This window comes from Aquarana catesbeiana, linkage group LG01 (assembly GCF_042186555.1).
Source record: "Aquarana catesbeiana isolate 2022-GZ linkage group LG01, ASM4218655v1, whole genome shotgun sequence".
NCBI classification, from domain to species: Eukaryota; Metazoa; Chordata; class Amphibia; order Anura; family Ranidae; genus Aquarana; species Aquarana catesbeiana.
Window position 1 is genome coordinate 317,925,763 of NC_133324.1, and position 17,912 is coordinate 317,943,674.

At 39.7% G+C, this 17,912-nt stretch overlaps 1 protein-coding gene across 4 annotated transcripts in view; it reads right to left on the minus strand.

Annotated features, from left to right (window-relative positions):
• ACACB (acetyl-CoA carboxylase beta) overlaps positions 1–17,912 on the minus strand; it is a 170,296-nt gene that overhangs the window by 47,725 nt on the left and 104,659 nt on the right. For 3 of the 4 annotated variants that reach the window (XM_073629831.1, XM_073629839.1, XM_073629856.1), the window contains 6 exons: positions 10,148–10,266; positions 8,477–8,500; positions 6,508–6,645; positions 5,120–5,219; positions 4,029–4,136; positions 3,247–3,303 (listed from right to left, as the gene is read on the minus strand). In XM_073629831.1, coding sequence (XP_073485932.1) covers positions 3,247–3,303; positions 4,029–4,136; positions 5,120–5,219; positions 6,508–6,645; positions 8,477–8,500; positions 10,148–10,266 — 546 coding nt within the window. The remainder of the gene's footprint in view (positions 1–3,246; positions 3,304–4,028; positions 4,137–5,119; positions 5,220–6,507; positions 6,646–8,476; positions 8,501–10,147; positions 10,267–17,912) is intronic. The other variant, XM_073629848.1, reaches the window with a different exon arrangement.

Here is a 17,912-nt window from a genome sequence, read left to right on the forward strand (position 1 = left end):
AAGAAGGCGCTGGCCAGTAATTAGCAAATGCCCGCTGCATCTGAAACTCCCTACATAGGGAAATAAAAATGTGGTTAAATGTAGAAGATGCGCTGACTGAATGTTGAGAGTAAGGATTAAACACCCCGACAATAGACACCACAAATTTTTTTTTAATGTGAATGCATATAAAACACAAAAGTGAACATGTGTAAATGCATCAAAGTGTATGCGATTATGGCTATCTGGTATCACTGATACAAATATATATAGCGATGAGGTTAACACAAATACTATAAAAAAGTAAGATTACAACACTCTAGACGTGTAAAAAATGTTTTTAAACGAAATTGAAATTGAGTGTTGGTGAACTGTAAAAGACACCGGTAAAAAATTCCCAAGTGAGATTGGATACTGATCCCAAAGTATGTGGTCGCCTCTTGAATTTGGCATGCAACACCACCGTCCTCGAAGGTAGTCAAATCGGCTGCTTACCAGACACAAGCGGGTCACTGAGTATGTGTGCTAATCTACAGTTTTGGACTGCATTCATCTGTATACCAACTTGCAGGGGCTCAAGATGGACACCAGCTCCTGGCAGACCCAGGTGGATCGATGAGTGTGCATGCTCATCCACAGTTGGACTGCGTTCCTCTGTACACCAACCTGCGGTGGCTTGAGTGGGTCACCAGCTCTCAGCTCGCAGTGGAATGTGAAAAATGAAGGACGACTGATGGTGCATTACCGTTGATAAAATCAAAAAATGTATTTCGAAATTGCCCCTACAGACTATTAAAAATAAATAGCACAGATATATTGTGTTGGCGCGACCGCCTGGAGCGCGATCCGTGCGCTCTGACGTCACGGCCGACTCCAGCCGACGCGTTTCACCTAAGGCGGTGTCAACTGGGATTGGATGTCTTCTTAAGGGAAACTCGAGCCACTACAGGTTGGTGTACAGAGGAATGCAGTCCAACTGCGAATACACGCTCATCGATCCATCTGGGTCTGCCAGGCGCTGGTGTCCATCTTGAGCCTCCGCAAGTTGGTATACAAATGAACGCAGTCCAAATTTGTGGATCTGCACACACGCTCAGTGAGCTGTTTGGGTGTGGAAAGCAGACAATTTTATTACCTTTGAGCACGCCAAATTCTGAGAGGCGACCACATACTTTGGGCTCAGTATCCAATTTCGCTTGGGACTTTTTTACTGGTGTCTTTTACAGTTCACTAACACTCAATTTCACCCTTCATTAAAAAAAATAAATTTCATGTCTAAAGTGTTGTCATCTTCATTTTTTATAGTATTTGTGTTAACCTCTTTGATATATAGATTTGTATCATTTGTGTATCTGGTAGTGATACTTGCCATAATCACATACACTTTGTTGCATTTACACATTTTCACCTTTGTGGTTTTTTATGCATTCACATTATAATTTTTTGCGGTGTCTATTGCGGGGTTGTTTATTCCTTAGGCCTCATGCGCACTGGACGTTAAAATAACGTCATAAAAACATCAGTAGCTTTGCAGTGAGTTTTTCAACTTTTTTCAACATTTTTGCAACAGCTTTTTTTAGCGTTTTTTAGCATTTTTCCGCATTTTTTTTTTTTTTAAGAAAAATTTTTTTTTTCAATGGATCAAAAAACGTTAAAAAACACTGGTGAGCAATGTTTTTGAGCATTTATCGACGTTTATCAGCGTTTATCAGCGTTTATCAGCGTTAGAGCGTTTTTACAGCTGAAAACCGTCGCTCAGACCCCACTAGTTTTGGTTTTTTTTACTGCTCAAAAACGCCACTGCCCAAAACTGCTGATAACAGCCTATGTGTGCATGAACACATAGTATAACATGATGGAGAGTTTATAGACTGTAGAAAAAAACATCTACAGCTAAAAACAGCTGCTGTAAAAACATCAAAAAACGTTCAGTGTGCATGAGGTCTTAATCTCAACATTCAGTCAGCGCATCTTATACATTTAACCATACATTATTTGTATGTCAGTTAAATTACATGCTGGATTTTTCTCTTGGTCAGATATCTCCCCCTATCCTCTGCTCTGCCCAACTATTGCCATTATCAAAAATCAAGAAATAGTATCACAATCCCTCAAAGGATTCTACATAAAGTAGTACTTGATTGGAGAGTCTAGTGGCAAGAGAAATATGGCCCAGTAAAAGGGATAGAGACACAAACCACTATGTAAAATGATTCCATATATTAAAGCGGAGTTCTAGCTACAATATATATATATATATATATATATATATATATATATATATATATATATATATATATATATATATATATATATATATATATTTATTTATTTATTTTAAACCTTTCACAAGCATTTAATAAGGCATTGTAAAACTCACGTTAAATTTCTCCCCCGATGTCCGGTTTCATCTGTTTAAAAGAACTTTGATCATGGTGTTCTGGCCGTTTTCATTTTGCTTGTGGGCATGTGAAGCCCACAAGCATTCTGTTCCGGGATACGGTGCCCGTTCTCTCCCCGATCTCGCGCATGCGCATTGTGTCATTTTCGCAGCGCCGCTGTTGTGACGAGAAATGCCCCGTCGAATAATGCCGCACTGTACTGCGCATGCGCAGCGCTTGCGTAGTATGGAGCCACGAACAGTGGAATCCAATGTTCGGCGGCTTTGTACTGCGCAAGCGATGCACATGCGTAGTACCAGGCGGGCATTATTCGACAGGGGGCATTTCTCGACAGGACGCCGTCAACTAAGCAAGTTACCATCACAACGGGCGTCGAAAGTGCCTGCCCCGTTGTGATGGCAAGGAAGCCCTCGGTGTTTCACACTGATTCCTGGGATATGATGACACACATCTCCCAGGAGCAATAGCGAGCGGAGGCGCCGAGGGAAGTGACGTAAGGAGCCGCGGTGAGGAAGGATGAAGATTTCAAGGGACCACATAGCAACAGGCATTAAGAGGTGAGTAAAAAAAAAAAAAAATGTCCAAATTTTTTATATTATTTCATGCACAGTAATGCCTTTTTTTTTTTGGGGTGGAACTCCACTTTAAAAGCCATTTGAAATTTGAAGACACACATGCCCATCCAATACTTTAAGGACAGGCTAGCCGAGTGACTTTTAAATTGAGATAGATGTACTAATGGAGGAAAATGTTAATATAGGGGATAACTTCAATTAATAACTTTACAGCATTACTGTTTCAAAACCTGGATATCAGATGCTTATGTGTTGCCTGACAAGTAAATGAATTATGTCGCCTCACCAACCTTTTGAGCTATTAGGAAAGTGATTCTTCGGAGTCCATAGTCCACCAAAATGTTTTTCTGTAGAAGTAGATAAATATGTGGAGCAAGTGAACATGTGAAACAAAGAAAGAAAATACATTCACCCCAGCCCTATTGAGCTGCACTGGGCAGCATTGCCCAACACACAAACAAGGCAATTTGCATTTCTTCAATTCACATCAATGAGCTGAAAAAAAAAAAAAACAGGACACATTGAATTCTTATGCAGCACATGGCAACGTATTATAAGACATCACAGTCTGCTGCCATGCATAGACCTCAATGAACTGTCAGGTTTGAAAAAAATATATAAAAAACAAACACTGCAATGCATTGCTTGATGCATCACAGTTGGCATGAGTTATGTGCACCTTAACGTGGGCACCTTGGTGTGAATGGGTCCTGTTTATCAAAAAAACATTTTTGGTTTATGGTTGGAGTGCTGAAAAGTCAGAACTACCATTGTGTTTTAACTGCTATTCAGGGCTTCATTAGAGAGATTGCCCCTAAATTCTGTGGTGGTGACAGGACCAAATAGTAAAATCTCTGACAGCAACACACACAGAATTAACTTTTTTCATATTTTATTTTTATTTTTAATACAGTAGGGAAAGGCAAGAACCCCACATGAGCTTCATCTGTGTCCCTTGTTGAAGGTGTTGTCCGACACCTCGCCTGATAAAACTGCTGTCAATGGGACAGAGAATGAAAAGAAATCTCTCTAAAGGATAGCAGTAAAAATCTGACAAAGTTACAGTCCCTACCTTTGACTGGGAGAAAGTTCTGAACACCGTCACTAGTTCTTCATCTTCCATGCGGTCAGCACACTTTAAGGAAACATTGAGAATGTGGATCGGCTCTTCCCGGATGCTCTAAAAACATGATCATGAGAATACGTTATGTTGGTAGTGCTAAACTTGTTTGCGTCCTTTTAATTATTTCATAAAAGTCATTCATTTATATGATGGCATATATGGCTAAAGTTTATATGGGTATAAGCATTGTCTGTCTATTATTCGGCTAGTTCCATTTATCTGCCTGTTCCTATCACCAAGTAGGTGTTTGTACAAAACCGGTGACATTGACAAGGTAATGCATTACTGGGAGATATATCTATTAAAGTAGAACTAAGGACAACATTTTTTCTTTAGTTTTGGAAAGAGGAATTAAAACGCTTGTCTGTTTTTTTCCTGTCTGTGTCCCCATTAGGGAGATTCACCCTCTCTATTTGTCCTGTTTACTATTATCAGTGAAAGTGAAAGTAAAAGAAAATTCAGGGTGTCCCCAGAAAAGTAATAGAGGGGAAATCTTCCAATTGGGACACTAGTTCTGGTGACCTTGTGGTCACCAAGGAATTACCTTAATATTCAGGGATTTCCTCTCCCTTCCTGTTTTGGCTATAGGACAGGAAGTGAAGGGAAATCTCCGCAATGGGATACAGATGGCAAAAAAAAAATTTGGACAGGGTTTTAACCCTCCCTTGCGTTATCCAAGATGAAAAAAAAAAGTTTTGCCCATAGTTCTATTTTATTCATACAAAAATTTATAATTTAAATATAAAACAAAATCTGGAGTAATTCCACATATTTAAAAGCAAAGGGTTATTTTAAATATTAATACATATTTAGGGGAACAGATAACAAGTGCGCACACACCAAATGGTGGCAGATTACCTCTGGCTTTTGTAAAGGGGTACATCACTTAATACATTTAGGAAACAATGGTATAAAATAAATTACATAAAAAGTCTTGTGTATTATAATAGTAGTAAACAGCACTATCCTGCATAATGCAATGTCAGTGTTGGACACAGATTAAACAGCTACCCCATGTGCAAACTAACTGGATTACAAACCTTGTTATCTTCTTCATCGTAAAAAGTAGAACGAGCCTCACTGAACAAGGGACTATTTAAAGGAGGGTCTGCAAAGCAGGAGATTACCTCATCAAAGTTCCTAAAGAAGAGACATGTGTTACAAGTGTTTATTGCAGTAGTTCCTGTTTATTTGCTAATTTTAGTGTAAACTAGGATTAAACATATGGTATGTTCTGAATAGAGTAGGGAAGAGTTAAAACTGCTAGTTTTGTATTATCTTCTGTGTCCCCGCATAGTAGATTCACCTTCTTCATTTGTCCTGGCTGCCACTCTTACTGAAAGATTAAGTGGATGATGGCACATCCAAAATATTACAGTTGTCACTGAAACAGGAATAGAGTGTACATTTCTCAATAAGGGAACCTGCTTCCACAACAACTGTTAAGATATTTTCTTTCACTTTGGATTGATTTCCTCTTGCTTCCTGTTGCATTTTTAGGAGAGGAAGTAAAGAGAAATCTCCCCATGGGCAAAACATAACTTTCTGAAACTAAAAAGAAAGGTTTTGACTAGACATATGCTTTAAATTAAAATCCCCTTAAATCAAGCAAACTGCTCACCTTTCCAGAAAATAATTTTCTTTTCTTTGTGTGTACCTCCATTCCTAACAAACCCTTGTTAAAAAGGGGTCTGTTAAGTGTTCTGTTGCCTGCATTTTCTGTTGCGAGGACTGCTCACCCCAGTCTGGTTTTTGTGTGCTGGGTGACCTGTTCCATCACATGCTCCCTGTAGTTTTATGCTGAGCCCATCAAATAAGTATATATATAGTAAATAAGGAGGATCTCAGAATTAAAAGTGCCTGATCACTTCCGCTCTGGTTCCTCCAGTCCCCACTCCTCTCAGTAAATAAGCACTGCCCTACTGATGGCCCTACCACCACAAACACAGCTTTGTCCCTTGATGTCCTCTACTCAGTGTACCTCAGCTCTTAGCTGGCAAGGTGCTGAAGGCACTATCAGCACAGTTGGAGACATCAAGGGGCAGGGCTGTGTTCATGGTGACAGAGCCATGCATGCTCTATTATTATGACTCTGCAGGCTTCCTCATGTAGGCTTCCTGCAGATCCCTCCTCTTGTCAGCCAAGGATAATACTTTTTAAATTAACATCTTGATAATGTAGTGTTTTCTTCCCAAGAGAAAGGTATAGTAAAAACTCTTACCAATAATTAGTCTAGCAAGAGATAAGGAGGTTTTGGGGAAACAAAATGGTGCCTGGAAATCAGCTTTCATGCCGATCATATTAATGAAATCCATGGCCGATTTTATTGACTAACCAGGTGTAAGGTATAAAAGTAATCTAATTTTTAAACAGGCACAACTGTTTTTTTCTCACAGAAGTAAATATCCCTCACATATCACAGAATCACCTTGTGAAATCCTCAAACTTATCAAAAGCCACCATCACTCCCATCCGTTGGCACAAAGGAGAGAAGCCACTGTCCATGAAGAGTTCACTGCTCTGGCGATTTAACTCGAGATGTGTGGCACTGATTGGCAGAGACATCCTGTATGTGAACAAATAATAGTAACATCTGTAGGCGATCTGTTCTACTATTGGCTCTCTGGGGTAATTCCATGAAACAACAAAGCATTGGAGCTAGAAATACAGTACAGAAATAGAAGACATGGCATGTTCACAGTGGAACTAAAGATCTAAAGTCTGACATGCACAAGAAAAACTATTTTTTAGGTAGAGCAATATTATTCTGATGTTATACTGTATCCACAGTACAGTTAGTAAATAGATTTGTATTTTAACATATGACATGTGTACAAACAGACTTTGGAACCAAGTTGACATAGGAGAATGCTAAAGGAAGCAAGATATACTAGGCAAGTTATACATTTTCAAATAAGCTTCTTTTCTGATGCCACAGAAATACCTGTGCTGCATGTCAAAATCTAAGTTCAGTAGAAATCTACACATTTGCAATCAGAAGCATCAGGAGCCCTTGCTGGATTAAATGATACTGACTGAATGACCATTTCGGTGTTCCTCAAAGTACCATTTAGATTACGTTTAAAGTACATTCATGAAATACTGTTTAATTACACCTATAATTAAATGAAAAAATAGATAAAGTGCTTGATAAACTCAACATCATGCAGAAAGACGTATGCTCTTATATTCATTTGTTGTTGAAGATCACCAATTTACCCAGTGCAATGTACCTGTTACTGGAAAAAAAAGGTAATTCTCTCGCCTAAGCTTAAGAAAACACAATTCTATGACATTTCATATGTAAAATACCAGTTGCTCTCACATTTGTTTCTTTTCATATATATAAAAAAAAAAACATTAAATCGAATTTGGCTGGAAAGTAGCAGCACTACAATAGGTATATAGTTAGTATTTTTTTTTTTACACGAATATAATTTAATTCATTTTACAGATCTACTTCTGTACTTACAGCAAGTTGCATTTAAACAACTAGGCTCATTACTGTCAGAAAAGCAAATGGTGAACATTTACAAATACCAGGGAAGAAAAAGCATATATGTTACACATACGAGCCAATAAAATTCAAGCTTTTACATCATACCTTGTCCTGGATGTATAACAGCTAGCATGCTATGAAACTGATACACTTCTAGCTGTTATCCATCCATACACCTCTATCTTCCTAATAAACCAGCAACAGTGTACAAAAAGCAGAGTTGGGATTCACAATAATCAGAAGGCAGACTGCTCACATCCCATCTAACACATGTCAAGCCTCCTGCATAAAACAAACATTAAAGAAATGTGTGTGAAGTTTGTGTGTGTGTGAATTACCTTTTTGCAATCTCATAACAATGAATCAAGTCCCTGCTTTTATTTCTTAACCATCATCATAAGACTAATGGCTAGAAAAATTCTGGGTTGCTATGGATACATGGTGAAGCTCTGTACTGAATTATCCACACTAACGCAGCACTAGTTTAAAATAGACTAGCTCTATGGCACCGATTGACAATCCCAGGTCAGATATTCTGGAACTGAATGAAAATATTACTGGCATTTGAGAAAAAAAAACATTCCAACATTGCCAACATTGTTTGGTCTCTAACCAGGTGACTTCATCGATTCCAAATGAACTTTCTTTCTGGCAGAGAAGGAATTAATTTTATTAGCAAGTAGAGAAAGCAAAGACCAGCTTGTTAGAGTCACATTACTTTTACACAAAAGAACTACAGGGACAAGTCAATAAGAAATGCGCTGTTAAAGCCCCTTGACAACTGGCTAAGGAGAGCTTCAAAGCAAAAGCTGAAAGCACAAATGATAGCATTATTGGAAGAGATTGTATTTGGGATTTAAATATTTTCCATGCTGTAGAGAAAATTCTGCGCTCATACCTGCTCAGTGTTGGGCTGGACTCTCTGTAATCAAATGGGCAAATAACAGGACAATAAGTGTCACAAGGAAGTCCAATCAGAATGCTACATTTCATAATCATCTAAATATGTATTACACCTATAGCTTAAAGTGTTTCTAAAGGCTGAAGTTTTTTTTTACCTTAATGCATTCTATGTATGAAAGTAAAAAACCTTCAGTATGCAGCTCCCCCCACAGCCCCCCTAAAACTTACCCAAGCCCAATCGTGATCCAGCGATGTGCATGAGAAGAGCTGCTCTCCCGGGTCTCGGTCCCCTGACTGGCTGAAGGACAGCAGTGAGAGCCAATGGCAATCACAGCTCACAGCCAGTGAGGAGGGAGCGGGTCAAGCTCTGTTCTGTGTGTCTTATGGACACACAAAGTTGGGCATGGGAGGGAGTACGCATGAGTGCCCCCATAACAAGCAGCTTGCTATGGTGGCATTTGGAGAGGAGGAGGAGTCAGGAGCACCGGCGCGGGGGGGGGGGTTGGTCAGGGGAAGTAACCTGAGAAGAGGAGGATCGGGGCTGCTCTGCAAAACTATAAAACTATTCCACAGCGCAGGTAAGTATACTATGTTTGTTATAAAAAAGAAAAATACCTTTAATATCACCAGTGTATTCACATATCTGCGATTCTACACAATTACATAATTACAGTTCAGGACATTTAACTGTATGCTAAGGTACTGCTCAGTGGTAAAAGGGCTCTATCATACCCTGAACTAAATTGTTGGACAACCTTAATGATTCTAATGCTTTTTATTTTTTAATCTGAACATGTATTGAGAGCAAACAAATACAACAGATGATCATCCTTGGGAGCTCAACTAGAAAAAAATGAAGCAATAAGCCAGCACTGTGCAAAAAGGAGATCTCACTCAACATATACGTTACATGTGCATGTGTGAAAAAACAATCTTTGAAAACACTGTTGCTTTAGAATGAAACTACGATAGCTTTCTCTTTTTTGTTCTTTTAGAACCTATGTACACATCGGGATTTTAAAACGTTGTGGCTATTGAGCCACTAACAATCTAGAAAAATGTTTTAGACTCTATGGGGCAGATTTACTAAAACTGGAACACTCAGAATCTGGCGCAGCTGTGCATGGTAGCCAATCAGATTCTAACTTTAGCTTGTTCAATTAAGCTTTGACAATAAAATCTGGAAGCTGACTGGTTTCTCTGCAGAACTGCACCTGATTTTGCACACTCCAGTTTTAGTAAATCTCGCTTTTTTATAGATTTACAAAAAAAAATCCCTGCATGTAAAATATACCAATATTATTACTGGTTCCTAACTGCTGTGGAAATAAAGTCTAAATAGAGAGGGGTTGTTACGGGTCTACTTGTATGGCATAAATGTATGGTATGATGAATTATTAAGGGCATCCAACCCTGTGGCTAAGAAAGTGGCTAAGAAAGTGTATGCAGGTTTGCAGAATACATTTTGAAGTCCATGGGTTTACAAAGCAAAACAGTCAACTAGAAGGAAGTTTATGAACTCTGTTAGACTGAATGAGACTTTGTCAGTACACATCTATTATAATCCCATCTATAATTATTAGAATATACAAAGCTGAAAGTGACTTCCATCTTCTTGAGTTGCAAACTGGAACAGCAGCTTAGATCTTTATGGTTATTACTATACCTGTTTGGGTGAGAAGATGGTAGCATGAACTGAAATTCCACCACACATGTGCCATCCTGGAGCTGATGATGCTGAAGACTGTTCAGTTCATAGGCTATGTAACCCCTTCTCACATACACCTGAAGTCATAAAACACAATTACTTAACTTGGTATCACAGCTGTGCCACTGCCATACCTATCCTTTAAAATTTACCTGTGCACATACTATGGCCATAAAGGTTTTTATATATTCTTAAGAAGCAGTAAAGGATATTTTAACCCAAGTTCACGTGTATGTTCACATGCACATGCTCGGCAGCCTATTCATATGAATGGGCTGCTCTGCCAGCGTTTTCTGCAGGGAAAAGGTCCTTGCCTCTTTTTTCAAATGAAGCCGCATAGAAATTGCACTGTATTTTTTTAGTGCATGTGGTGCACCACTGTGTTTTTTATGTGCATGCGGGAATGCATTCCATTTACACGCACTCCCGCACATGCATATATGTGAACCTAGCCATCAACATAACACGCCAAAACATGCCATCACTGACTGCCTTAGCTGCATGCATTGTTAAGCAATTTATCCTCAAAGATTGCAGATCAGATTCCAGTTGGTTTCTAGAAGTCTATAAGCACTTGCTGTTTGTTTACATTCATAAATACATCATTGATACGGCTGCACATTGCCTAGAGCATCCTACTTCTGCAGTGAGTAGTGGCTACGTGTTTGTGTTCAGCTGTGGACAGGCTGACACTGTCTGCAGCTGTCCGCATAGATCTGCTTAGGAAGCTACTACATGCAGCTACAGACAAATGAGTGGCTGTACACGCTGTACACAGACTGTTTTCATACGGGTCACTCATCTGTCCTTAACCGCAGCTAAATGATCCATGTGCAATTACATGCAAACAGCTGCAGAGACTTTCAGCCTGTCATTGATGAACATAAACACCTGAGCGGTGCACAGCCACCAACAACTGTGTGAATGGGCCCTTAAGGAGAAAAGAGTTGTGATTTTAGTACCTTTGTTGTGAACTTTGAAGTTGAATTTCCCCACAATGCCTATAGCTACAAAGGTGAATGATGGCTTCTTTAAAGCGGGGTTCCACCCAAATTTTGAACAATATCTGTATGTATTCTCTTCCTTGCCTAGATGCTGACACACCGTTTAAAAAAATTTAAATCGCCGTAATTACCTTTTATTTTTCTATTCTTCTTTGCACTTCCTGGTTCTCCTCCCGTGGGAGTAGGCGTGTTTCTAGCCTCTCCCAGACTCCTGGGAGCTAGTCTCAGGCTTCCCAGGATGCCACTGAGCATGTGCGGGAATGAGCGGTGAATGCTGGGAGCACAGCATTCACCACATCCAGGAAATAAATGCTTGTGGGCTTCAAATGCCCACAATGAAGATGGAAACCGCCTGCAGTGAATAATATAAGTTATTCTTTCCGACGAAATCTGACACAGGCGGACATATTACACACAATATGTGAGTATGTAATGCTGAGAAGAAAAGTTTGTGAATGAACTCAAAAAAAAAAAAAAAAACGATAGATAGGTGGACCCCCGCTTTAACATGCTTTTTAACTCTTGCTTGGAATATGTAAATGCTGTAATTTGCATAGTTTGGCCTTGGGCTCATTATTGTCTAATTATTGATAAGTTAAACCAAAATTTTGCTTATCCTATTTAGACATGACAAGATGCAAGATGCTAGATGCAAATAATTCTTTTACTTGAAGATTCCAATCATACAAAACTTGAAAGTGCAGACGTGCAAGCTACTGTACAGTATCGAGCGTGAATCGCTCTTCATCAGGCTTCTCTGGCTGTGTGTGGAGAACCCAACATCATCTTCCTCTCTTATCCCCACCCAACACATCACCACACATGTATCGAATCAAACCATTACCATTACTGATTGACAAAGCCTAAAAGTTTAACCCTCACTGTGTAAAAACGATAGTAAATGACATTACAATTCCACAACCAAAAATATTTACAAAAGATAAATTCATGTATCATACAAAGTATCATCTTAATTTCGAACATTATCCAGAAGTCAGTAAGATCTCGTTTTCTCAAAATATTTTTTCTGTGCCTTAATAAATCAGCAATCATTCCGGTTCATACTACTACAGTCTCAGATTTCTTAACCCATCTCAACTGGTAACTCTGTTGACCGATTTCTTAAACGGGAATTCATTCCATTAGATCTGGAGAAGATATAGAACATATATGTCTCACATATCGGATCATTACGTTATTACATTACCCTACATCCACATCCTATAAAAATAGGTATAGATCATAATCTCTATTCATACCCCCCGGGTATAGAGACTGTAGTCTATGGATCCACCAAACCTCACGTTTCCTCAATCTCAAAATCCTGTCCCCCCCTCTTTTGTCACGAGATATTTCCTCCAAAACCATAAACCGCAAATCGGTATCTCTGTGTCCCATCTCAGAGAAGTGACGTGACACAGGGAGGCCTTACTGTGGATGTCGGATCGTACTGCGATGTTGTGCAATACGATCTTGATTTTCTGGGTAGTCTCACCTACATAGATGAGATTGCACGGGCATACGAGAACATAAATCACATAAGATTTCTGACACGTATTGCATTGAATGCAATTAAGACACGGAAAACAACCCTTTCTTTTCCTACCCAGAAATGTCTCAGATTTCAGGATCCAGGAATTTTTTGACGGGAAATACTCCGGTTTATAACTCTCGTACATGGGAGAAGTTGAGAAGAAAACATACTTCTCTGGAACTACATGGACTTACCCTGGCGGAATACCATCAAGTACAACGCATTCTTAGAGGTCTAAGGGTGAGATTGGCCCCTACTTTATTTAATGATAATGATGAGTTTAAGAACACATTCATGCAGATTCTCAACAAATGCTCGTTTGATCTGATGACTTTGACAATCTCATTCATACATAAAGAACTTGCTTCATTATCTGAGCAGCTTACTAAAATTGAATTGGATTTGCGCACCGCAATGACTTCTAAAGATTCCACCAAATGTAAAGCGCTGGCCGATGAAAGTATAAACAAATATCGATTGGAATTGGAGACCAGAAACCGAAACAAGTTTGATCGTGACATTGAGGACTATGAAAGGAACCAAGTGTATAGATGGCCACGTCCTTACAATCGACGCGGTCGTATGGGGTATGGAAACCACAGGAGAGATATGTCTGATAACTCCTCAGCTAACACGACACCGATTCCTCATCTAATTTTTTACAATCAGATCGGAGAGGGATGACTACCACCTGGATGCAGACCAGATCACGTTACAATAGAGACGAGATGGGAAGCCAAGACAGACACCGCAGCACACGAGGCAATCGTGGTCGATCAAGGGAGATCTAGTACACAACATCTCCAGATGGGTCTTGTCAACAGAGGAGGTAGGACTTTTTAACTGTGGTTTATCATTTTGTCCTAAAAGTTACCTAGATCCATTTCAAATGGATCAGGATCTATATCGCTTGTTTCGCAATATTAGATGGAAGGTTCATTTTCTCCACAAACCTTTCACCCTGGATGAAACAACTGAGGGGAGGTTGAACTGTAAATCATTGGGGCTAAGAATGAAATCTAAATCGGTTCCCCCCACTACCTATGTACCGGTTGAAATGTTTGTGCAGGAGGTTACCCGTGATGTGAAAGATTTGATACATCAAGTTGATTACAAAGATCATGTACCTAATAATTTATCTCCTCAAGAAAGATCGGCCCTGCGTGAGTTAACTAAACGTGATGACGTTAGCTGTAAACCGGCGGATAAAGGGGGTTCAGTTGTGATTATGGACCCCCAGGCATATGAGAATGAGATTAAGCGTCAATTGGACGATCATACTGTGTATAAACGCATACATTCAGACCCTACATGGAGCATTAGAAAGATCTTAGAGAGCATTTTAAAACCAGCAGTCAAAGAGGGGTTAATCTCACAGGATTTATTTGAATTTTTGTTACCATCACATACACGGATCCCTGTCTTATATGTATTACCAAAGATCCACAAAGACAGTCATTCCCCAACCAGGACGCCCGATCGTGTCAGGAAGAGAGTCACTTTTTGTTCCTACAGCTAAATTACTGGACAAGGTACTGTCAACTCTAGTGAAAAATACTCGATCTTACATCAAAGACTCCAGTGACTTTTTATCGAAAATCAGAGAGCTACCACAGATTCATGATGATTTGATTCTTGTAACTTGGGATGTAACAAGTCTCTATACATCGATCCCACATAAGGCAGGCATTGAAGCAGCAATCAGTCTAATCAGAGAGTGTCATGAATACTCGGAAGCCCAGATTTCTCTGTTTGAAAAATTATTTAATGTCATTCTACATAATAATTATTTCCTTTTCAAAGATCAATACTTTGTACAGCTGACTGGAGTTGCGATGGGCTCCAATGTTGCCCCGCCATACGCATGTTCATTCATGCATGATTTTGAGCAAAGATACATCTTTAACAATGAAAATTTTCAAAAAGTATTGCGCCACCTGGTGGCGTTATATAGATGACATTTTTGCAGTGTGGCGGGGCAACATTGAATCTTTGAAAGCCTTTGATGAAATGATTAATGGTTTTTCGTCCAATATTCAATTTAAAATGCAAGTGGGTGACAGTTGGGTTCCTTTTTTGGATATACGGGTATATATTGAACAGGGACGGATTGAGACTGATCTTTATACTAAGCCCACAGATAGGAATCAACTCCTGAGATTTGATAGCTATCATCCTCCCCATGTATTTGGCTCTATTATCAGAAGCCAGCTTATTAGGGTAACACGGATCGTGAGAAACACTACAATAAGGGATAGTAGATTAGAAGAGATGTGCTGTAAGTTTAGAGAGCGGGGCTATCCAGATGGTTTGATCACACAGGAACTTAATAAGATCCTAAAGCCAACTAAAATCTATAATCACAAAAAATATAGATCTACCAAGTCTAGGATACCATTCACTTTCCAATTTCACAATTATAGCAAGAAGATCTTTAATCTAGTGAGGAAACATTGGCCAATCTTAAAGCGATCATATCCGCAGATAGAGGAATTTCAACAAATTCCTATGAAAGCCTATCGGCGCAATAAAACTTTACGTGATTCCCTTGTGCAATCTGAATTCAGATCCAGAAAAGAGGAGGGTAGGGTAACGGCCGCAGTTGCTGCTCCTGTCAGCCAGTATCTCAACCCCCCAACCAGAGAAAGAGGGGGACTATTACGGTACTAAATGTCGGTATACAGTAAGGGTAAAAAGTAAAAGGGGAGATGAAGACATTTTTTATAAAAATTCACTTTTAATAGAAACAGCGTTCATAAAATTACAGTACCGCATACAATAGCGGTTGTAAACAACAAAAACAACAATACTACATATAACCATAAAAGGGGAGATACCACAAAGTCTGAACCAGTGGATTCCGCATAATTTTGATGGCAGATATGTGTACAACTTTATTTCTCGACCGGGTTAACACGCTTCTTCAGGAGAACCATATCCATTCAGGGCTTCTCTGTGGGCATGCAAGACCCCATATAATTCCCCCTGCGGTGGACACAGGGGATAACAGACAGCCTCACCTAAAAATTAAAAGATTATATGACGCATGAGCTGGGATAGATGAAAACTTCCCATTAGAGGGACCGTAAGTCGGAAGGGTCATAAAAAACCATGGGACCTCATAGCCTCCTGACGCTGAGCTGGCTGAGGATCACTCCATGCAGCCTATGTGATTCTCTTGCTATGCACTGACGGCCCCAGTTCCAAGGGGCTTTAAATGCTAGCGTATCCCACGGTTTTTTATGACCCTTCCGACTTACAGTCCCTCTAATGGGAAGTTTTCATCCATCCCAGCTCATGCGTCATATAATCTTTTAATCTTTAGGTGAGGCTGTCTGTTATCCCCTGTGTCTGCCGCAGGGGGAATTATATGGGGCCTTGCATGCCCACAGAGAAGCCCTGAATGGATATGGTTCTCCTGAAGAAGCGGTGTTAACCGCGAAACCGGTCGAGAAATAAAGTTGTACACATATCTGCCATCAAAATTATGCGGAATCCACTGGTTCAGACTTTGTGGTATATCCCCTTTTATGGTTATATGTAGTATTGTTGTTTTTGTTGTTTACAACCGCTATTGTATGCGGTACTGTAATTTTATGAACGCTGTTTCTATTAAAAGTGAATTTTTATAAAAAATTTCTTCATCTCCCCTTTTACTTTTTACCCTTACTGTATACCGACATTTAGTACCGTAATAGTCCCCCTCTTTCCCTGGTTGGGGGGTTGAGATACTGGCTGACAGGAGTAGCAACTGCGGCCGTTACCCTACCCTCCTCTTTTCTTGATCTTGACACTTTGGGATGATGGTACCTATACCCCTTGAAACAATTTTGTTAACCTAGGCTGCTTTTCCTGAATTCAGATCCGACACCCATGAAATAAAACCAACATTTCTGGGTAGGAAAAGAAAGGGTTGTTTTCCGTGTCTTAATTGCATTCAATGCAATTTGATGCTGAAAGGAAACCACTTTATTCACCCTATAACTAAAAGCAAAGTAACACTTAATGGCTTCTATACGTGTCAGACATCTTATGTGATTTATGTTCTCGTATGCCCGTGCAATCTCATCTATGTAGGTGAGACTACCCAGAAAATCAAGGATCGTATTGCACAACATCGCAGTACGATCAGACATCCACAGTAAGGCCTCCCTGTGTCACGTCACTTCTCTGAGATGGGACACAGAGATACCGATTTGCGGTTTATGGTTTTGGAGGAAATATCTCGTGACAAAAGAGGGGGGGACAGGATTTTGAGATTGAGGAAACGTGAGGTTTGGTGGATCCATAGACTACAGTCTCTATACCCGGGGGGTATGAATAGAGATTATGATCTATACCTATTTTTATAGGATGTGGATGTAGGGTAATGTAATAACGTAATGATCCGATATGTGAGACATATATGTTCTATATCTTCTCCAGATCTAATGGAATGAATTCCCGTTTAAGAAATCGGTCAACAGAGTTACCAGTTGAGATGGGTTAAGAAATCTGAGACTGCAGTAGTATGAACCGGAATGATTGCTGATTTATTAAGGCACAGAAAAAATATTTTGAGAAAACGAGATCTTACTGACTTTTGGATAATGTTCGAAATTAAGATGATACTTTGTATGATACATGAATTTATCTTTTGTAAATATTTTTGGTTGTGGAATTGTAATGTCATTTACTATTGTTTTTACACAGTGAGGGTTAAACTTTTAGGCTTTGTCAATCAGTAATGGTAATGGTTTGATTCGATACATGTGTGGTGATGTGTTGGGTGGGGATAAGAGAGGAAGATGATGTTGGGTTCTCCGCACACAGCCAGAGAAGCCTGATGAAGAGCGATTCATGCTCGATACTGTACAGTAGTTTGCACGTCTGCACTTTCAAGTTTTGTATGATTGGAATCTTCAAGTAAAAGAATTATTTCCATCTAGCATCGGTCCATTCTTTCTTCTTTAGATATATATATATATATATATATATATATATATTCATTCATCTGTCCCCGCTGGCTCTGCAGGGAGAACTGAGCAATCAAACACTGCTAATCTCTCTGCTCTCCTCCCCTCCCCCCGCCCACTCTGAGTAGAGAGCTGTGACCGTCCATCAGTGGCTCTCTGCTCTCACCCCCAGCGCTCACTGGTGTGCTGGGCTGTGGAGAGGGCGGGAGGGGCTGGCTCAGGCTTTCGGC